The sequence below is a fragment of the Ascidiella aspersa genome, chromosome 6 (assembly GCF_963924565.1).
Source record: "Ascidiella aspersa chromosome 6, kaAscAspe10.2, whole genome shotgun sequence".
In the NCBI taxonomy this organism is placed as follows: Eukaryota; Metazoa; Chordata; class Ascidiacea; order Phlebobranchia; family Ascidiidae; genus Ascidiella; species Ascidiella aspersa.
The window spans coordinates 15,116,352-15,135,338 of NC_139452.1; the positions used below are offsets into that span (position 1 = coordinate 15,116,352).

The 18,987-nt window shown below is 38.4% G+C and overlaps 1 protein-coding gene across 1 annotated transcript; it reads left to right on the forward strand.

Annotated features, from left to right (window-relative positions):
* LOC146140391 (nephrin-like) lies at positions 1-17,260 on the forward strand. The gene is made up of 28 exons (XM_083391992.1): positions 1-180; positions 3,416-3,522; positions 3,758-3,869; positions 4,177-4,287; positions 4,474-4,650; positions 4,842-4,982; positions 5,225-5,346; positions 7,267-7,435; positions 7,678-7,792; positions 8,169-8,340; positions 8,738-8,899; positions 9,209-9,445; positions 9,649-9,767; positions 10,169-10,336; positions 10,485-10,849; positions 11,341-11,462; positions 11,780-11,942; positions 12,397-12,577; positions 12,904-13,064; positions 13,570-13,690; positions 13,905-14,095; positions 14,458-14,487; positions 14,623-14,751; positions 15,038-15,163; positions 15,287-15,415; positions 15,488-15,778; positions 15,924-16,462; positions 16,603-17,260. The coding sequence occupies exons 1-28, from the start codon at positions 114-116 to the stop codon at positions 16,981-16,983; spliced, it is 4,908 nt and encodes a 1,635-aa protein (XP_083248118.1). The 5' UTR covers positions 1-113; the 3' UTR covers positions 16,984-17,260.
* Positions 17,261-18,987: the final 1,727 nt, after the last annotated feature.

Consider the following 18,987-nt stretch of genomic DNA (forward strand, 5'->3'; position numbering starts at 1 on the left):
TGCACCAATCCAGTTGAACCGCGTATAGAAATAAAAAAAACTTAGTGTGTGTCAAAAAAATTGTTATTGCTGTGTAAGCCTGGCGACCTCTGGCACTGGATTTTGCGTGCAACATGAAACGCCCAACGACCGGAGACAAAGTTCTACTTCTGGTGCTTGGACTACTGTACTGCCAACAAGGTAGGCTGAATGCATGTCTTGGTACCATCTTTGATGTTTTAAAGTTAAGCGCCGCGCCTCAAAGACCACTTTATGGTAATCGGCTTGATCTAATTCTGCGAACCTTTAAGGGTTTCCTGTTACCTTTAAAGCTGCTTACCAGCAATTAATCGTGCATTAAGTAAGCCAAGCACGATGTTATAAAATTTAAATCATAACAAGCCCTTAATTATGAAACAAAAACCTCAACGATTTAACTTTATACACTAAATATTCTGCACTTAAGTTCATGTAATACTATAATAAATATTTTTTGGAAATGGCCGTATTTGTCTACTTGTAAATAGGGTAATCAGGTGGCACTATATTAAGACATATTGTATTGAATTCTTGACAAGCTTTTGCACACCGTTCTTTATCAGCTCAAAGTAGAAGTGAGTATTATGATAAAAACACACCGAATCACATAAAAAATAAAAACGATGGTCTGACGGTATGTCGAAGTTGTAAGTTAGGTCATTTTGCTGTATATAGTCTGTTTTACTTGGTGGTTGAATTGATTTGGCTGTTTGATTACATTTTGTTTACTACAAAAAATTAAAATTAACCTAACAAAAACAGTCTTTCCGAAATTAGTGATGTCATCTGTTTTTTAGCAGAAACTTCCGTTTGCATTACGTTGTGTTGCAATACAGGATATGCCAATCCGTAATCCAATTAAAGCATTACTAGCCCTACTGAAATCCTCACTCTGCTGTACATTTTTGCGCACGCTGCTATAATCACCCCCTATGTTGGCAATGACGTCACTATGGCCTGTTTATTCGTTCGCGCCGGGGGAGAAGATTTTACGCAAGGGTGCCGATGGAAATGTTTACATTCCATAAATGGGCAAACATTAATTTACGGCGAAAAGCTTGTCTGATGCTAAGAAGCATATCCAACCGCATTTATTTTAAATCCTCATCAACAATGCAACTTACGTTGTTAAATTAAAAAATAATAATAAAACTAGACAGGGTGTGCGGTTTTTGTATATTTTTCCAGGGGGTATAGCGCGGTTCTACTATATTATATCAGGGGGTATGGTGCGGTTCTACTATATTATACCAGGGGGGTACAGCGCAGTTCTACTATACTTTACCAGGGTGTCATTCCTTAGTTATTCTATATTCTTTAAACGGGTCTTATTTGTCAGTGTCCATATACTCCCAATGTTGTGCTTCCAGTTTCGGTGCTTTAGCAGGCAAAAGCGGATGTGGCCCGAAGTTGCGTGGTATAGGTTGGACATGGTGCACTTTTACAAGAATGATTGTCAGTGGTCTTAATATAAATTTGGCTGCGAAGCAAACCTATAACTTGTCTTTATAATTAAAAAATATTTGACAATTTTTTCTTGCACCCCTGTACGCCTCTCATTGGGGACAAAAGTCAATAGTGTGACGTAATCGATTTAGTTCTTTACAGCTATATACTCTAACCTAGCGGCAGAAAACCTTTAATGCTGAATTTGTTCATATCACTTGCTTTATTCTGGCCGCGAAGCGTCTGGGTGCCTACTGTGCTTTTTTTGTCCAGCGCGTGCAACATTCATTGTGCGAAGTGGCTTGTTTAGGGAAACTAAGCGCGTGCGACTTGCCTTTTAAAAAGAGGCTTCTCTTAGTAAATTAACTTATTGCTTTTACAAAACAACATATTTTACCGCCGCAGATTGAAATGAAAAATTGTGGAGGCAGTGTACACCACTCTGTTTCCAGTTTTTATTCTATGAATGAAATCACTTTAATTTCTATATTTTTGTTTAGTTGTTTTCCCCCATAGGTTAATTATTTTAAATTGAAGTTCAAAATTGGCCTGAGGAGCAATCTATAATTTGTCTTTATAATTGAAAACTATTTAACAATGTTTTCTTTAGTTTTTTAGACACCTCTAAACACAAAAACGGCCGAATTTTAATTTTACCCCCCTAAATTACTCCCCTTTTTTTCAAGAGGTAAAATGTTTATTTTAACATCAGCTTTAAATGGTTCTCTAACATTTGTGAAATTTTCAGATGTTTATGTCATTTCCTTCTAGTGTAAATATATCATTAAAATTTCCTAAAGTGTTGTGCATTTTGACCCCCCGGATGAAAAGTTCAGGGGTAAGGTTTAAAATTTTGTTACTTAGCATTGTATATGTCATGTATCCATCATCCATAAATATATCAGATTTTTTTTACATTTTTTTATCTCTGAAAAGTGCTTAAAACCAAAATTAACAAAAAATGACAGTTTTGCCCCCCTAAAAACCATCCCTTAGAACCTAGGCAATTTTTTTTTATATTAGTAACAACTTTGGGAGGGTATTTAACAGTTGTGAAAATTTCATGTTCCAACTATGTTTTTTTCCTTGTCAAAAGTGAGCCATAAAAATTCACTGAAAAAAAAAAAAAATAAATAAAAAAAAAATAAAAAATAATTCGGACAAAAACAACATGTGTCCAAAAAAAAATTTGAGCTAAGCGAGGTACAATGCAGAAACTTCAAAGGTTTATTGTCTAGATTTGCAAGTTAGTGGTATGCAGGGCTTCCGGCAATAACACTGCCATCATTTAAGCGCGAGAGAGGGTTTTACTGACTTAATGAAGGTCCGACATGGCACCACAACGTTGCATGACGGCTATTACTGGCCGTTGCAATCAAAGGGCGCCCATCAGGCACGCTTGTCGCCGCGGGGCGCCCTTTACTTATTGGTATGGAGCACCAGCAGTATCGGCTTTTGTCGACATCGACAATGGCACGGCGGCGACACGACACAGCGGGCAACGAAGTCCCGCCGATTCGACCTTCTTTCGTCGCTCTGCCGATATCGGCTAGCAGCGGGAGTTTATATTTACATACCGAGCTTGCATATCGTTCCAACCTGTGGTGGATTCCGTTGGAATAATTTAGGGTGCAAAATGTGCAACCGCTAATTGCTCGCGACTCAATGGGATTGGCATGCACCAAAAATGTTTTAACGAATGATTGGAAAATAAAGGTTTTCTGTAAGCGATGCCATATCTTGGCGAACCACAAATCGGGCGGCTAAAAAGAACAACTCTCCAGGTCTACCCCAAAACGCCGCTGTCATAAACATTATAGACAAGCGCAAAAAGTATTTCTTAATGATCCCCTAACGCAAACAAAGGAAATAAAAATGTCGCGACGCAAGTGTCATAGTTTAAACCGCCGTTTGATCATGCAAGGCATATTTAATCACTTTATGTTTTTAGAAGTGTTGCTGACATCTGCGGCCCGTTTCATCAGAGAGCCCTCGAACCTTACTGTCGTGGCTGGAACAAGGGAGGCGACCTTACGGTGTTTCATCAGAAATTCACGCGTACGACTAACTATTTATTTTTGCCTTCGTTTTTATCCCCAACTAGATTTCTCATTCACCCTGGACCAAAATAACGTCATGTACGGTCAGGATTAATAACATTTTATATTTAGTGAGATAATAGCCTGTATATAGTTTGAAACATTGATGTAATTTAAAAGCTAAACTCTCTTAAAATAATTATTTATTTTCAATGATGATTGATAATATAATTAATTTTTCCGACTTGTGGTAGGGACCTGCCCAATGGTCCAAAGACGGTTTCACCATCGGTTTTATGAAAAACGGTTTCGGGCGACCCAACTCTGTATTTGCGAATTACAATCTTGAGAAAAGCGACAATCCAGGTTAGTCAAGAAATACATTAATAAACGATCTTGCATTAGGACCATTTAAACCGGACAAATTAGTTTATAAGTTGTTTTAAAGTGCAATTGGCAATATTTATATTTAATAGTTTTGGAAATATTATAAGAAATATTTTTTCTAAAGCGCCCATATGTTAACTGACAAGGTTTATTAAATATTTGTTTAACATTTTCGTGTTGTCTTTGTCATGCATGTTGGCTTAATTTAATGGATAGCTCTCATTTAACAAGCCTATATTGGTGAATCAGTAAATGATTTTTGTTCTTAAATAAAACTATTTTCCAGAGAATTACAACCTTCGCATTCGGAACGTGACAGTTGCCGACGACGCAATATACTTTTGCCAAGTTCTAGTTGATAAGATACGCTCAAGGAACGTCCGCCTTAATGTGCTAGGTTAGTATAACTCAGGCACATAGTACAAACTTGAAGGTGTCACGATTCGTCTACTGTCAATGTAAAGCAGAAAGAAGTATAAAACTTGAACGTAGCAACTATACTTTTCTGTGTATTGAAAAAAACATTGTCACCGTTACCAAGTGGTGAAGGGTTAAAACCACAAAATATTTTTTTTGTGATAAGTTCCGCCGAAACGAGTGACGATCACACCAACCGACGAACGAGGTCTTATCACGGTTATGGAGAACCAGCCAATCACGATTAGGTGCGATGCACTGGAAAGTAAGCCGGCCTCCGGTATCAGTTGGCAAGTGGGAGACAGCGAAGTGTTTCGACCCGTGGTCAACAGCTCTATACCAGGTAAAGTTTTACCGTTATGATCTATTTACTACTTCCCGCTTTACGTAATCGAGATAAAATGTTGAGCTGAATACTTCAATCGAAGCCTTAATTTACGCTTTAAATATTTACTTGTATACAAACCTGAAAAATCTTTTTTACGAAAATCTCATCAATAAATGTTTTACCTGAACTAATGTTATGTTTTTTAGGCACAAAGCTTTGGTCGAGCAGCAGTTCTTTCACCATGACGCCGTCGAAGGCACACAACGGAACATTGGTGAGATGCATTGCAACCAATCCAGCCTTATCCTCCGGAGTTGTGATACAATCGCGAGCATTCAACGTTCTCTGTAAGACATCTAGTTGAGAATAAATTGGCTTTAGTATTCCTTACCCCAAATTTTTGCTATTAGTATAATATATAGTGATAAGCTAGATTTTTTTTGTTAGATTCCCCGACATTCAAACAACGCAATAAGCAATTTTATATTTAGCTGTGCTGAATTTGAAAAGCCGTAGTTGGTGCTAGTTGGTACTTGATTTGTTCTTTTTATATATCTCCATACAACAAATATTTATATGTCGAATAAAGATCCGCCTGGACAACCTATCATTGAAGGCTATTCTGGTGAGGAATTGATTTCTGGACAAAATCTTTCGTTAACCTGCGTCAGCTATGGTGGAAATCCACTGGCCACCATAAACTGGAAATTGGTAAGTTACTTTTTAACGCAAACTTGTTTCAAGATTCCTGTTTTTACCAAGATTCAAATTTGTTACTTGATAAACATCTACTCCACTCGAATATTTACCATGACATATTGAAATTCAATATCCAAACTTTTAGCCTGCGAGGAAAATTTGCAAACGAAATAACATAAAAATGGCGAATTTTCCACTTGGGATTGCCTGCCTAGCCTAGGTTGACTTACGTCGTCTTCGATTAAGCTCTGCACGACAACTTTGTAGGATCCTTATACTATCCCCTCACCAAACCTAGATTGGGTGCGCTCACAACCCCTTAACAATGCATTATGTATACTGAATACCGTATAGTATTAATTGGCTATAAACTATTTCGCCCCTGTTATTAGGTCGATGTGTTTATAAGGGTTACACAACGCGTTTGATGTTGACAGTTTTCGAACCGTTACAATGTGTAAAAACTATGTCATTAGCGTAACATGTATGTATTTTCGGTTTCCTTTTTTAGACTGTATATATTAATCTTCCATAGCAAAACGATAACATTATTTTACTGCAATTACAGCAAGTCTGCTATTTCGTTTGTTACCGTTTTGGTCCTTAAGAGAGTTTATTTCTATTTGGAACGCAGTTAAAAAGTTTCTTTCCGAAGTTAAAACCTTCAGCTATTAAGCTTGTTGTTGCATGGTCGAATTGCCACTTTCAAGTTGTGTCAAAAGGTCTTTGGGGGCATGTTTGTCATTCTCACGTTTGGACATTCAGAAATTGCCTGCCAATCGATTTATGGATTTGCCCGCATTGGAATTTAGCCGCCTTTAAACTGGTTTCCAAAGTATTGGTATAAATAGCGTTTTCAAACTTACCTTTAGATGACAAGATCAAAAACGGTTACTACCATGTAAACAGGTCCTTTCACTCGCAGTCTTGCACTACTTCAAACTTATGTCTAAAAAACACCATTTTGCCTAAATTATTTTAGTTTGTCTCTCAAGACAAAACGTGAGTAAATATAATATCTTCCTGTGACTGTGTGTGTCTTAATGTTTTTTTATTATTATGGGTATAAACGCTTTTCCTCGTATAAGTTTGTCTCTCGTCAAGTTGAGTCCTTATCGGAAAGCCTTGGAGAATTGAGCGCAAACGACTAAAAAGCTTAAATTTATATAAGTTCTCCCTTGGAGATGACATCGCCGCTTACAGTGCGTCTAGATTTTGACTTCTGACTTGCAGGTGCATCCGATAATAAGACCATACCAAAAGTTACAAAAGGAGTCGATAGGCACGTTGTTAACGCGAATGGTGAATGTCGCCGCTCATTTGCAAAGTCAGCAGCGTATAATTGTTAAGCTAATCTGACGAATGGTCGATTGTGATAAAAGAAGATAAGATACCGGCGCTGTTATCACGCGTTTTTTGGAATCGAGAATTTCACTCCAGTGCTTCACTTTTGTTTGGCTCCATATTCGACGAGTTGGACTGGCACATGACTCGCCACTAGGGACAGGTTTATAAAATTTCCTTTCCTCCCGAGATAAGCCTTTTTGGCTTCCACCGACGTGTGCTTGTCTTGGTTTTGGCCTCCAGATAAAAACAACCGCAGTCGTCTTCCGGACTCCTTACGCCCGCTGGGTTTCTCACTTAAAAGCTAAGAATTTGCCGAAGCCAATTGCTTTTTACATTCCTGTAAGTCATATTTAAAACAATGTGGACCATGCCATTTGAACGAATTTTTAAATCTTGTTCGATGAACAGGTAACAATAAAACTTAAATTTTAGTAATTTAATTTTAGTAATTTAATTTTAGTCTAATGCCTAGCAAATAATTTCGATATGACCTAACTACACAATCCAAACATAACAGATTTCGTTACACGATATCAACATTTCATTTGTGACGTTTCTCTTTGATAAAACAAACGTTTTTTCAAGGGCAAGGACGACATTCCCGCCTTACGAACAATAACGTCGGGCGATCGGGTCATCAGCGTTGTACATCACTTACTGCAAGCAAAGCACAACGGCAAGAAAGTGACGTGTTCAGTGAGCAGTCCAGCCTTGCCCACTTCTCTGTCGACCAGCGTTGTCCTGAAAGTGCTGTGTAAGTTGAATGTGCACTAGCTTACTATATACGACTAAATTGCCCCAATTCTTTCAACGAAAAAACTTAAAATAAAATTTCTACCTTGTTTTTACAACGCAGGCTTTATGGAAAGTGTTTGTGCTGCATCGGCTTGTATCATTTACTGTGCTGGAAGCATATTATGTTCAGAGCACTTTGTCGCAACCTGGCGACCAACAGGCACACGATTGCTTTCCTAAAATTATAATTTTGATACACAGATTCACCGGACAACGTATCTGTCTACCAAAATCCCAATAACGGAGTCTTCGAAAACAGCTCAGTATCGTTAACATGTCACACTACTAAGAGCAACCCGAAGCCTTCTTTATCGTGGTATGCAAAAATAAATTAAAAAAAGAACTCTGTAATGCTAATACGTTTATCTGAAAAATGGCAATCCTGGAATACTTTGGGGAAGTATGTTTTGTTTTTTAATTGGATCCGCTATATTTGGGTAGGAAATGACAATTCCACTTAACACAGCGAAAAAAATATTTTTTTTCCCAACCTATTTAAAACTTGCTTTAACATAAACGCTAACAATGGATAAACATTTATTTAGTTACGGTGACAATAGAGTCTATATATCTCTCGTTGTAGTTCATTAAAACACAAAGGTGTTACAAGTCAGGAACAGTGATTCTCCACGCATTGCAAAGCAAGAAAACCATATTTAAATAAGCGATAACCATTTACTGTGTTTGTTTAGGTATCGCGACGGACTTCCAATCACGGAAGGCGGAAATGACGTTTCGATTTCTCGCCTTGATCTAACCTTCAGGGCTCAATCGACCTTGACGGTTGCCAGGGTCAGTCGTCACGACGCGGAGAGGGTTTTCACTTGTCGTGCCTCGATAGCGCGGCTCGGCTTTGAGACAGAGGTGTGTGCAGCGATCTGTCAGATGCTAATACAATGATTTATTTGCCAGTTACCCCGATGTGCTTTATTGCGTTGTGTTGTGTAGCCAACATATTTTCCAGAGAAGCAAAGCTATCGACTTACTCCCTGCCACTGACTTATTGTTTATAAAGACTTCTAACTATGTTCATTTAAATTGTTTGTTAAAACATACCATATAAAGAAAAAAAAGCTTTCTGCAAATAAAACTAACTGCGTTGTTCGCAGAGGCACGCAGGTTACAAAATAAATCATTGTAAAACTGCCTATCACTATCTGACACAATTCAAGTGATTAATTGTTTCAAATCGATCATGTAAATCTCGTCTATCGTGTGTATCGCCAAGCGGTAATCCCATGCTTTTTGATTCGCCCTTTAGGCCTCAACGAAAATCGATATAAACTACCCACCGCGTGCGATGGAAGTTCGAGTCTATCACCTAGATACGACTGCGACAAACAATGCAGACACCACCACAAGGGATAAAAATGTTCCTTTACTGCGATCCGGGCAGACGGTTCAGCTAAAATGTTTCGTCACTGTAAGTGTTTAGCCTCATTGTTTTCTGTTTGTTAGTTGCTTTTTAGCGACTACTGCGATACTTATCTCGCATTGATTCGAAATTGCCTTTTTAGGATTTTTTTTTAATTTATAGCCTAGATGTCCAAGTTTTTTTCGGCTATGGTAGTATTTGATGCAATTTATGTGGTCGCTCTAATCATCATTAATAATCTAGCAAACACAACTGAAACGTTTATCAATGTAAATCATGCTAAATACCATATATAGCGTTGTGTGATTTTCTTTAAAGCTGTATATTTTTTGTAGCTTTGTTTTATCGTTAAAACAGGGTGGTCATCCGGCCCCAGTTCTACGGTGGTCACGCAACGGTCATGCGTTGACCAAACTGCCTGGCATCGAAACCAAACAAATTGACCCCGATCAGGTCCTTGAATGCAGTGGAAAGGACGTAACCTGCAGCGTTATTGAGTTAACTTTGACGTCATCTGATGATCTTGCACGGTTTGAATGCCATGCCAGTCACGTTGCTTCCAGGTCACCGATGCGTGAAGCCGTGGTTCTCCAGGTAAGTTTGTGATAACTTTAGTGTTAAAGCAAATGTTAACAGCCAAAAGTCGAGTTACTGGTACTGAAATATAGATAAAATACATACTTCTATGAAACTTATAAATTTGGGAAATCAAGAAAAAATGTATCATTTATTACCTGATTAATTCTGTCAGTTCGTTTTATCGATATTATTCAAATTTATCTATATCTTATAAATAGGTAATGTTTCCGCCCAGCGATTTGAGGATTACTCAATTTCCATCTACTTTGGTAAGCGGCGGAAGAATGAGTCTGACTTGCGAGACCGAGCGCAGCAATCCCGCCTCAACAATTTCATGGTGACCTTCTTGTCTCTTCTAATATATTTCATAGAAAGTATATTAGTTTTATACGGCAATTACCTTTATTTGTTGTGGCATTGTACCGCCCAAAGTAACAACTAGAACAGATATAAAAATAAAGCCTAAATCAGTTACACAACTTGGCAATGTGATTCACGAAGATATACCGAGCCATACAATTTGCAGATATAATTTCAGCCTCATGCTAGCCGTCTTTTTTTTCTTAATATGCTACCCACAATCCCTGCCCGGCAGAGTGTCTGTCATATCCCATGTGTAGCCAACGTGGAAAATCTTCCAAATTCACTCATTCCTGTACTAAAAATTTACCTGTTTCTTGTTTCCATGAAATGCACTTGCTGGCTGAAATCAAACGAAAACATAAACTTGTGACTCAGGTATCGAGATGACAAACCGATTGTGACGACACAAGTGAAAGTGCCAGGCACGCAGGCAGTTGTAACTACTTACAACCGACCTGTCGCCGATGGTTCGGGCTACATCACCCACAGCAAGCTCTACCTAACTCCAACAGCACAATTCGACCAATCAAGGATAACATGCAGGTAAAACAAAAATACATTTATTTATCGATCTAGCTGAAAGCAAAAGGAAAACGTAGTCGAATATGGCGACCATAACCCGTCAATAGGCCATGTTCTCCGGTAGAAAGCAAGACTTTTATTATTGAATGCTATGTCACGTTTTGTCCAGAGCGACCAATCGAGATGTAGAAAAGTCGGTGGACAAGACGCGAACCTTAGACGTCCAGTTCGCACCCTTCTTCGCTTCAACCCGCCTCCGCTTCAACACAACTGAGGGAAGCCGAAGTCTGGCGGTTCGAATCCCGATCAGGGCTAACCCGGACAACGTGACGTACCGCTGGTCGCGCTACCTGCCCTCCCGGGACGGTTCGGTCCGCCTGGCGCCGCTGGCCCGCAGTCGGAGGCACCGATGGTCTGCACAGCAGGGCGAACTTCTGATCACGGACTTGCGACGAGGCGACGCCGGCGTATATCGAGTCGAGGCACAAAACCTACGAGGTTCGGTGGATGTCAACGTGACGATCGACGTGCTTTGTAAGTTCGCGTTTCGTCTTGTCAGTGATAAAGAGTGCGACAACAGTCGGACTGCTGTCATTTGTCGTCTGGTGTCGTTTTCGCAGCCAGCAGCTGAGGCCTGCGTGTTTAGGCAGCTTTAAAATTATTAGTATACTGTTAAATAAAATACACAACATTAAGTCATTTTGATGCACAGTTAAATTAGGTGTTATTTTATTAAATTTATCATAGTCTAATTTTTCTACCGATCTCTCTTAGCACGTGGACCTTTAGTAATTGTAAGGAGATATCTTTTGTATAGCTTTAAAATGAATATTACCTTTGTCGTGTTTAAAATAATACCGTTCGGTAAAAATAATCTCCTTGATGTAAAAATTGCTGTTTATGCTAAACCAACAATTTTTTTGTATTTATCATGTTTAAAACTAAAATTGATACTGCTGCAGTTCTCCATCGCATTTTATACATTTGCTTGTCAATCTTTTTTAATCGAGTTCGCTAATTTGCAGATGCCCCTGAAGTTTTGGAAGTAACAGGGCCCGAAGAAGTGACAGAAGGTTTCAATGTAGTTTTGTTCTGTCGGGCCACTAGTCACCCTCTTCTTCGCACGCAAATAAGTTGGATCAAGGAGGTAAGAAAGATAAAAGTTTAAAATCGTTGTTAAGGAATTTCAAACAACGGATTACAGAATATGTTTACTGTTTAGGGTTATATTTGTTATACACTGCAAGGTAGTTGTATGGATAAAATCTAAATATACTTAAGTTTTAACGTTTTTAAATATTACCATAATTTATGATTTATTCTGACGTAATTTATACACTACAGACAAAACTCACGATTCTAAATTAAACCCATTAAAACCCACTAATCGTTTGTAATACGTTAAGACTCCATTGCCAAAAATTTCCGACATATTACTCATATAACTGATGTATTTTCTTATAGGTTTCCAATCCGCTGCGGCACAAATACGATATCACGTCTGATGGTGAAATCAGTAAACTCTCGCTACGTAACGTGACGTCTCACGATAGAGGCCTATACCGATGTGTGGCATCTAATGGCATTGGAAATCCGGGCGCGAAGACGTTTTCCCTTCAAGTTAAATGTAAGAATCGCTGCAAACTGAAAAATTGCATTCGCTTTCCATCCTTTATTTAGTTTATTGTGATTGAGTTACCAGTAAAACTTTGGTGCTGCAGGTGCTGTCGTTAAGTGGAGTAAATTAACATTAGTTTCACACGAAAAGTGCGCCACAGTGCGTTTGTTAATAAAATACACACATTATTCCCTTTTTCACACATTGGCGATTCTGAAAGGCCAATGCATCTTTTTGTGTTTGGAATAAACTGACTGAAATAATATTTATCACGTTTTAGAAATGTATGCTACTTTATAACTGTTATCAAACATACAAGATGAGAAATACGTTTAATCGTTGAGGTCGATTTTACAGGAATTTTCTAAACCAATAATGTTTAGAATAGAAAAAGATCAATGTCCCGCAAATTGCCAAAGGGAAAAATATTTGACATCGAGTTTATATTTAAATTGTGTTGCAGTTCGAGCGGCCATTGATCGATCGCTTTCCACCATGAAGGTAGCTCGACCGCCACCTGGCGGTGTGAAAATGTCGGCAGTCCTGGTATGCCGGGCTGCGGGAAACCCCCGAGTAACTTTTAGCTGGTTTGATGGAAGCGGCGAGGCGGTCGTTGGGGGACGAAGCGACAGCTTGGAGACTGGGTAAAAAGTGCCTTTTTGTTTTTGATTCCGATGTAAAACACAAACTAGTGCATATTTGATATATTGCTGTAGTAAAAAAATACTAATTAATTCACGTCAAAATGAAATAGTCATATTATCAGTCTGGTGTAAAACTTGTACCGGCTGTGGTTAGTAGCACGCGAATAATATCTGCGCTGCCCTACTTGCAACAATTGACCTATAAAACTGTATTTATAAGAATATGCAACGACAAACTTTACGACAACTTACAGATTTTCTGATGCTCTTTACGTTTGTTCATAAGGGTATAATTTTGATTCTAAACCAGCTACATCCTTTTTTAGGTATATGATTGACGTGACTTCACTAGGAGGTGATGTGTACGCGAGTAAGTTATTTATCAACACGAGGGCGGTTCAAACTGAAGACTTGGAAGCAACTTTCAGATGCCGTGTTGTCAATAGTCTTGGAGGGGACAGCGTTGCTATGAAACTTGTCCCAAGGGGTACGACCTGATTTAATGTACTAACAGATTGTTTTCAAATTTTCTAAAGTCATTTTCCATACAGCCAGGTCTGCCATATAATTTATCGATAAAAATAAGACAAAAAGTACAATGCAAATGGAGTTTAATATTTGGTGTTTCTCCTACTTTTTAAATAGAAAGTATTGATAAGGAAATCAATAAACATATATAATAATTGACTGAAGTTAGGTATTGTGCCGATTTACATAAAAATATAATTCTCTTAAAAAGATAGGCAAGAAAAATCAAAATGCAAAAAGATGGACATTTAGAGAAAACATGTTATCAGAGTAGGTGTGTCATTTTTTCGTATGCTACCGAGTCTTGCTTTACAATTGTGTAATTCAATGAATATCTGAAATATTTTTTCTGTTTTTTTAATGCTTATGTTTTTTAAACAGAGACATTTATAAAAGAAAATACACTTTATACTAAATTGTCCGTGTGCAAATGTTTATTATAAGTGTTTTTAATTATTATTTAGGTATTCCTGACCGACCTAGTGACATGAAGGTAACCAACGTCACATGTGATGCAGTAACGGTTACTTGGAACCGTGGATTTGACGGAGGAGCACCTCAGACTTTTTTGCTTGAATATAGAAAGTAATACATGTTGCTTAGGCTAAAAAAATTAACATAGACCATGACACATTAGAATACAGCTTATAGAAAAGGTTATTATATGGTTAGAGCTTGTTCCTTAATCGTAAGCAAACACTAAGAATAAGGCATAAAAATGTTTCCGTTATGCATAACACGAATGCGTACCTTTGAAAATTTGGACCAAGCTCATTTTTAACAACAACTTTGTTCGTAGAACTAATGGCGAGCTTCTTGATTGCGGTTCGCCAGCCAGCGAGAGCTGGACGCGGATCAACGTTCCCCATAGTCGGTCGTCACAACTTGTTGAAGGCTTAGCTGGGGGTACCGCCTACCAGATTTGCCTCCTGTCCTTTAACACCTTTGGAAGGAGTACTTGGTCCCCTGTTACACAAATAAAAACAGCGGGTAAGCATATTGCTATCGTGTGGATATCCAAATAATGTTATTTTTTCTTACTCCTTAATACCTTATAAATAAAAAACTCCAATTTTGTACGTTTCAAATCTGGGTATGAAAGAAAAAAACATTTCTTCTCTTTAGAGGCAAGTCAACGTTTAATCAAAAATTAAATTTAAGTTAAAAGTGTTATTTACTTAAAAGTAAAGTTATTAGTCGGTTAAGGACTAAGTTTTGCTTGAGAACACAAAATCGTCAATACAGTAAACAAATGTCAGTTTAATCAATGAAGTTTAAAAAAAAACTTATTATAGCAGTTTAATCAACCTTTTTATTCGCTGTTTTTTAAACAATATTTCACCGCTTTACAGAAAACCAAGCAGAATCTACAAACTTGGCTGGTAAGTAAATTTAACATAGACCTAATGAAACAGACGTACGCCAAATGCTATTTTAATGTCAAAACGTTATATATAACGTTGTATACAACTGTGCATTTTTTCATGTTTTTGTAACAAACTTTTTTGTTTGTATAGGAGCTGGACTTCCGAACAACTACATTCTTATTATAGCTGTCTCTTCTGGACTTGTTCTGGTCATCGTTGCATTGATTGCTCTAGTGCTAATAAGACGATGCGCGCAGAATATTCGATACAAACCCAAAAGTATGAATCCTTTATTGATTTGTCATGTTGTGACCTTAAGCTATATTAAGGACTTATTTAAGCAAGCAATTGATTAAAAAACTTTACGCACCCTGAAAATGACTAACGCTCGTTTGAACACAACACAAAACCTGTCTAAAGATTCAGTTAGATGTTATTTCCATGTCTAGTTTACCTTTTGTAAAAAAATGTGGTAATTATTAAACTCGCCTGGGTTGTGGCATTAGTTTTGCCTTCGCCAAAGTTTTCCAAAGTGGCGACTGCTAAAGAGTTTGTTACATTGTAGGTATTAACACGGAAAGTGACAACCTTCCAACACCAAACGGTAGTCTAACTGGGAGTGAAGACGCGAATTCACCGCGATCCGTGGATGGACGACAAGTGCCACAAATTAGAAGTGACACGAGTAAAGGTGTTTGTTTTTTCATTTTTAGAATGGCCGTAAAATAACAATCTTTTTTGTAGTTTAAATATTTTTATCTAATTTCATTTTCACCATGTTGTTTTATCATGTTCTGAAACATTTCTTACTCAGGAATCTACAAGGTGTCTGTCGCAAACGATGCAGTTGCCAATCTTGAGCGTGGCAGTTTGTCACGTGCCGCCAGATCGTCACGCGCCACCAGTTGCAGCTCTCTGCTCCACGAAGACGTTATCAACAGCGGTAAAAATTGTAACCAAATAAATAAACCCATTTTACTCGCCACCTTTCTAACAAAATTTAACTCGTTCACAGAGTTCTACGCTCGGTGTGGAGTCACCCAAGTTCCCTACTACCCGGAATCACCGCATGACTTTACTCAGGGTTCGCCAAGGCGGGTTAACTCTGTAGCACATGACTTGGACTCTCAGTACGGACGAAGGGCGATGGCTGGATTATCCACATTTGAGCACTCGACTCCAATGGACGATTGCCAAAATTCGATTAACTGGGACACTTGTGTTCGCTGCATCGAGGAGAACGTGCAAGAGCAGCAAGCATCCGGTCGGTTCTGCAACATTCTAAGACACGGAAGCGACCTAACTAGTATGTTAAGCTGTTTTACTTACATGTAGTTGTTTTATAGAGGTCAATATATGTTGATTCCTAATAAAGGTCACTTTCTATCGGTAATAAATTTAGTAATAAGGCAACGAAAAATATGCAACATTATTTTACTTACCGTATACAGGTCAGCGCTACCACACACTGGCGATGCAACCGAGCAACAAGAGAGCATCTGTAAGTCACGTCAACTACTCCACCCTACATAGCCACACTTCCAGTTATGATCCACAAAATCGAGCACCAGGCCACTGGGATGTCCCCGCCCCGCTAAACCAGCGAGTAATATCTTGTAAGGGGTCGATGCCACGATCGTACTCCTCCTCTTCTTTTACTCTGGCTCCCAAGAGCCCAACGAGGTTTCAGCTGCAGCCTCTTTTGGGTAAAAGCGATCCTCATTCTGAGTCCTTTTACGCTGTCAACGTGGTTGGAAACACTCGACGCTACGCCCCAGAATACCCGAATGATAGTGGCCTTTACGTACTTGGATTAGATTCCGGTGTTAAGTCCTCGGATTATATTCCTCCATTGCCAAGCAGAAAGGAAGACGTTCCACCTGGAGTACAAACAGGAGGCCTTGCAGGAGGCAGGAACAGCTGGATTTCATCCTCTTCTTCCACATCAGACTACTGTTCTCAGCGATCCGGAAATAGGGAAAAATCTATGGTAAGGCAACGTTTTCATTTTCCTTTCCCTCTGTAATCCCGCGCTTTATATTCGAGGCTTAATTGCAGTTCTAATATTTTGAAATGGACTCGAGATCACGCCGTTTACTGTCTGCAAATAATTCAGTTTAATCGTTACAGAGTGCCGAATTCAAGGAAGAAGCTCAAGGTCGCTTGGCTTCAATTGATGTTCTTGGGGCACAAGGAACGGAATTTCCCTCCGAGCAATCGTCGCGCATGTCGGTGTCCTCCTCCGCCTCTTCCACCCGAGCTCTCATCCCAGCGAAGATCTTTACTTTGCCAGAATTCGACGAAGAACGACCGGAGTCCCACCACCACGAAAACCCAAAAGAAGACAGGAAAAACGATCGCACAGACTTGACGCCGCCCTTTGTATTTCAAGATGGTGACCAGTGTAACCTCATTGAAAGGCATTTGGCTAGTAAAAGCAATGCGGACGCAGCAGATGACAAGAAATCTGTTTTTATCGGAGTTGATTCCGACGGAACCCTTTTTGTCTAAAAAACTAGATAAATAGATCAAATTCTCATTTGGTGTTTGTGTTGGGTGGTAATTCTATTCTGCGTTTTATACTACGTGAAGTACTAATAGCATTCCTTTGTTCATGCCAATTGGTCTCTTATAATCGTATTTTATTTAGTTTTGTTTTGATTGAGGATTTTTAATTGCGCTGAATTATATTGATTAGCGAAATGATGTACTACGTTAGGCTTTGTTTGAAAAGCTGCCAAACACTTGATGCTTTTACGCCGTTCCCATTGTAGTTATATGATATGATATTCAAACTTTCGCTATTCATCACTTGTAAAATATGCTTGCCATTAAACTTGCAGCTTTCGGATATTTGTTGAATTCAAATCAGTCATTGCGGAGAGAAAAATATAACCGCTGTATGCTACATATAAGAGACCTGGTCTTATCCAGATGATCTATCAATCGCATTATTTTGTCAGCCTAGCAAAGTGAAATAAGTATGGCTATTAAACTACACTTGTGAATGTTTAGGTTTAAAAAACACGTTTCAGATAAGATTATACTTTATTTATAGTTTAGATGTAACGTCATCTCTGAAATTATTTTCAAGCTCTGACTATTGTTTCATGTTTTTTTTCGCGTAGTTTGCAGCCTTTATGCTATGGAGTTAATGACCATCACGACATGTTTGTTTGGGGGGCATGACAATTTTTTTTAAGTGTTGCGTCGTAACGTGACGTCGGAATGAAACCTTAAGAATACCACGAACTTCATTAATTTTTTAGGTTGCACAGCAGGACGGGAAGTATCAACGGCGCAGACGGTGCATTGCAGATCTAGGGGGTCCTGAACTGTTCGACTTTTTGTTATATTGAGAAACGAAAAAAACAAATTTTTCTATTATAGACTAACGAAGACTTCAAAATTATTTTATGCAATAAGCCCGCTTTTGACGTAGCCGCAGGCTTTCTGCGAGATGAAATATATATTTGAAGTTTGATAATTTGCGAAATCTACCTGATATTCTCAGGCAATTGCCATTCCTTGAATACACTTATTAAAGAAACAAAACACGGTAATGTCCAACCCTGAAAGTATATGTTTTACCTATTCGATAGACCTAAACAGAAAAGTCGTCTGCGTTGTGCATGTATCTCATTTGGCTTGGTAATGTATGAGATTATGGCGATCTTTTGAGCTCCAGTGCTCTCAAATAATTTTTTTTGAATAAAAAAATGCCTTACTTAGCACTTTGCGTCAATGTTTTACGTTTTAGATATAAACCAAATATCTATAATAGTATAGCGAAACTTGTCCGCTAAACAGTTAGTATTTTATTTTTGCTAAAACGCATTCCATAACTGAAACTTTTTTGTTGTGAGAACCAGGGCTGCGAAGTCGGTTAAAAATAACGCGAGTCCGACTCCGGCCAAAAAAATAAACCCGAGTCCGACTCCGGTCAAATGTGCGATTTCGTCGAGTACCGAGTCCGGCTCCGACTCTTCAGCCTGTATTTTGCCAATTTACGTAATTAAAATAACATGGATATTCAGCAATCCACTGATAGGGGTTTCGTATAATTCTTTCACTCACAATACATGGTTGGAAAATATTCCACCATTATGCTATTCTACCTTTACAATTTCCAGTTGGGGGCCATATCAGTTTAACGGTATTTTGTATTTCTAGTATATGCTAAGCCTATTTAATAAAATGTTATAACCAGATGGTTAAAATCGCACCTTTGAAAATGAGAGTTGTGGCAACTCAAGCGATAAAGACGTGTTTCGTTTAGCGAGAATCGATAACATCTTTATAATATAGCTTTTGTATTAAAAGTAAAACCTCTGCAACCTTAAACTTATAAACCAGTGCTTTCCCAACCTTTTTCAGTTCGCGACAAACTTTTAATGCAAGTTTTATTGTGCGACCAACAATGAGATATGACCAAACGAATGAAAAACAAACTAATGAGAAAATAACAATGTATACACGTGGCGGAACAACACTTCTAATTGTTACGTTTTGTTA

What these genes read in the sequence shown, in the direction of transcription:
- LOC146140391 (XM_083391992.1), top strand. Translation starts at nt 114, where the DNA reads ATGAAACGCCCAACGACCGGAGACAAAGTTCTACTTCTGGTGCTTGGA. An exon ending in ACTACTGTACTGCCAACAAG is followed by an intron (nt 181 to 3,415) that starts GTAGGCTGAATG and finishes TTATGTTTTTAG; the next exon opens with AAGTGTTGCTGACATCTGCG. An exon ending in CGTGACGATCGACGTGCTTT is followed by an intron (nt 10,850 to 11,340) that starts GTAAGTTCGCGT and finishes GCTAATTTGCAG; the next exon opens with ATGCCCCTGAAGTTTTGGAA.